The following is a 2,500-nucleotide window of genomic DNA, read 5'->3' on the forward strand; positions in this document are numbered from 1 at the left end:
CGTACCTTAATATAAATTCAAATGTACAACCGTTAAAAGCTTATTTGCAACTCGAGATGACATGAGAATGTCGAAACCATGTTTTGCAAATTGAAAACTGTCTTGAGAATGCTTTGTTACCCTTAAAGGCATATTGAAAGGTGATAAACGTTACTTTTGAACATATGCTCTTTTGTTCATGTTTTTTTTTTGTAGGAGTCAAAATGAAAGTAAATCAATCCTTTGTTTGACTGCTTCTATAGAAGAAATGTGATAAGCTAACTAGATATCTCTTATTATTATTTTTATTTTGAGGCTATCTATCCTACTGGAAGTAGTAGAAAAACTTAGTAGATTAGAAAAGAATGAAGAAATTACTTACCCGGTCTTTCTTTTTTGGATTTCGACATTGTTTTCACTCGACAGTCGAATTTTTTAATTTGGACATGTTTGACTTTTTAATCCTAACAGGAATTTTGCTGCCGTTGTCTATCATGACTACTTCAAAATTTTGAAAAAGCTTGATCAAGAACACAATGACATAGTTTATCGCAATATTTACAGTACAGTATGTGTGCCCGTGACTGATTCAGTGCACCTCATGTTTAATCTGTCTTAATATGCTGCTCGTGGTTTGCAGATATACAATCGTTTCTTTTCATAGGACCGTCTAACTTTGGGAAGGAGGCTGCGCTCTATTCAGTGTAAAAAAGGTTCTTATAAAACAGAGTGTAATGAGCACCATTCCCAAAGTGACGTCATTTTATCCTCGATTAAGCTATGTAATTAAGCCACCCACCAGGTTGACTCACTTCAACACAAGACGTTAAACGTCTTAGACCGCAACGACGCATTCGAAACTTCAAAAAACCTTTAAGTGCTCTTTTAGCCATAATGGGAAAAACCAAAAGAATATTATTCAAGCTGAAGCTGAATTAACAAATGGCAGAAGATACTAGCAGAGAGAATATTGATATCGCTCCTAAATGAATTTAGCTGGATTCTATATTAATATCCGGCTTAGGAGATGCAACAAGGGGCAAAAAACGACTTAATTGTAATTATAGTTTAATTAACAAATATGAAACTCTTGTGAACGATTAATAAGATCTTGGTAGAATTTTGGTGGTTACTATATCTAAAAGACGTAATGATTCTAATACGTGATACGATTTTTGCAGCCATTGTAGTTGTACTTAAAAATGAGAATAAGAGGTAATAATAAAAACGAACGCCCTTTCAACGGCTCCAAGCCACAATTCATAATTCCAGAGTACAAAGGAGGATAAATTATCCATATAGTGTGGAAATTTGGGGAATTAAGGGTGAGAGAGTATCCCATTACCATGGGGTTTGATGCCAACGGAATATGACTCGGACTTCGTTTTAAGTTTAGGAATCAAATTCCTGATAAACAGGTTCTCAGAGATCAAACACTCAAAATTTCTGGAACATTTCTAACAACTGGATTAGGTTCTTGCAGTTTTTCTAACTACTTGGTTTGTTATTTTACCTACTCCATTAAAAAAGATATATTATCAGGAAGCTATTGAGTTGTAATTACAATGTAGCCTATAGTAAGGAGATATATAATAAGAAATTATTAAATGAAATTACACGAAAAAATAGAATGGAGAAAAGCACATACCAAAAAATAATTAGGGCCCTGATTTATGTTCAATTGCTACAGCACGTGATATAAAAAAGGAAAAGAAAAAAACTCACATCCACACAAAAACAAGCTATACAGGGGTACATTTAAGTGAGTAAGGAAATCAGTACTTAAAAATTGCTTTTCCAAGTATAATTTTAAACGTGTTGTTTCGAATATAAAGAGGAAGGTCATTCAAAAGGTATTTACCAATAACGGAAGGGCAGAATGTTTTGATGTTGGTTCAGTTCTAGCATAAGGAAGAAATAGACGCTGAAAAGATGCATTCCGAGTTGAATGATTATGTTTTTTTGTTTGTTTTTTTTTTTTTTTCATTAATGCCTTAAGAGTCTTTGCGTTGAGGTTGCCATATATAATAATATGTGCATTTTTCTCAATTTTAACACTGTCTTAAAAGCTATACGAAGTGAAACAACTGTGGGGAGCATGGGTAAGTGACCTTCTGGTTTTAATGAGTTTCTCTAAAATTTCTATTGGCAGGGTATTACATGTATATAGAAACGTCCAGTCCTAGAAAACAAGGCGACTATGCAGAACTACTGAGCCCTGCAGTGAGATTCGGTGGCCAAACTTGCCTTCAATTCTTCTACCACATGTATGGAGCAACCATTGGAGGACTTCTTGTTTTCGTGGATAAAAAGAATTTGTTCTCGAAAATTGGCAATCAAGGCAACAAGTGGCTGGACGCTCGTATCAACATATCGAAGTACGGAGTATACAAGGTAAGATAAAATCACCTTCTGTCAAAATTGTGTCTTCGCACTGAATGATGATTACTTCAGGACACAAAATAACAATGCCAGGTTTGATTTCTCGTCTATGGTAGTAATCTTGTAAGAAGAGTTCTCA

At 34.4% G+C, this 2,500-nt stretch overlaps 1 protein-coding gene across 2 annotated transcripts in view; it reads left to right on the plus strand.

Moving 5' to 3' along the window:
• Positions 1 to 2,500, plus strand: part of LOC138043298 (MAM and LDL-receptor class A domain-containing protein 1-like) — a 59,877-nt gene that overhangs the window by 46,712 nt on the left and 10,665 nt on the right. For both annotated transcript variants that reach the window (XM_068889506.1, XM_068889507.1), the window contains exon 25: positions 2,132 to 2,373. In XM_068889506.1, coding sequence (XP_068745607.1) covers positions 2,132 to 2,373 — 242 coding nt within the window. The remainder of the gene's footprint in view (positions 1 to 2,131; positions 2,374 to 2,500) is intronic.

Source organism: Montipora capricornis, chromosome 3, assembly GCF_036669925.1.
Source record: "Montipora capricornis isolate CH-2021 chromosome 3, ASM3666992v2, whole genome shotgun sequence".
Classification (NCBI taxonomy): domain Eukaryota; kingdom Metazoa; phylum Cnidaria; class Anthozoa; order Scleractinia; family Acroporidae; genus Montipora; species Montipora capricornis.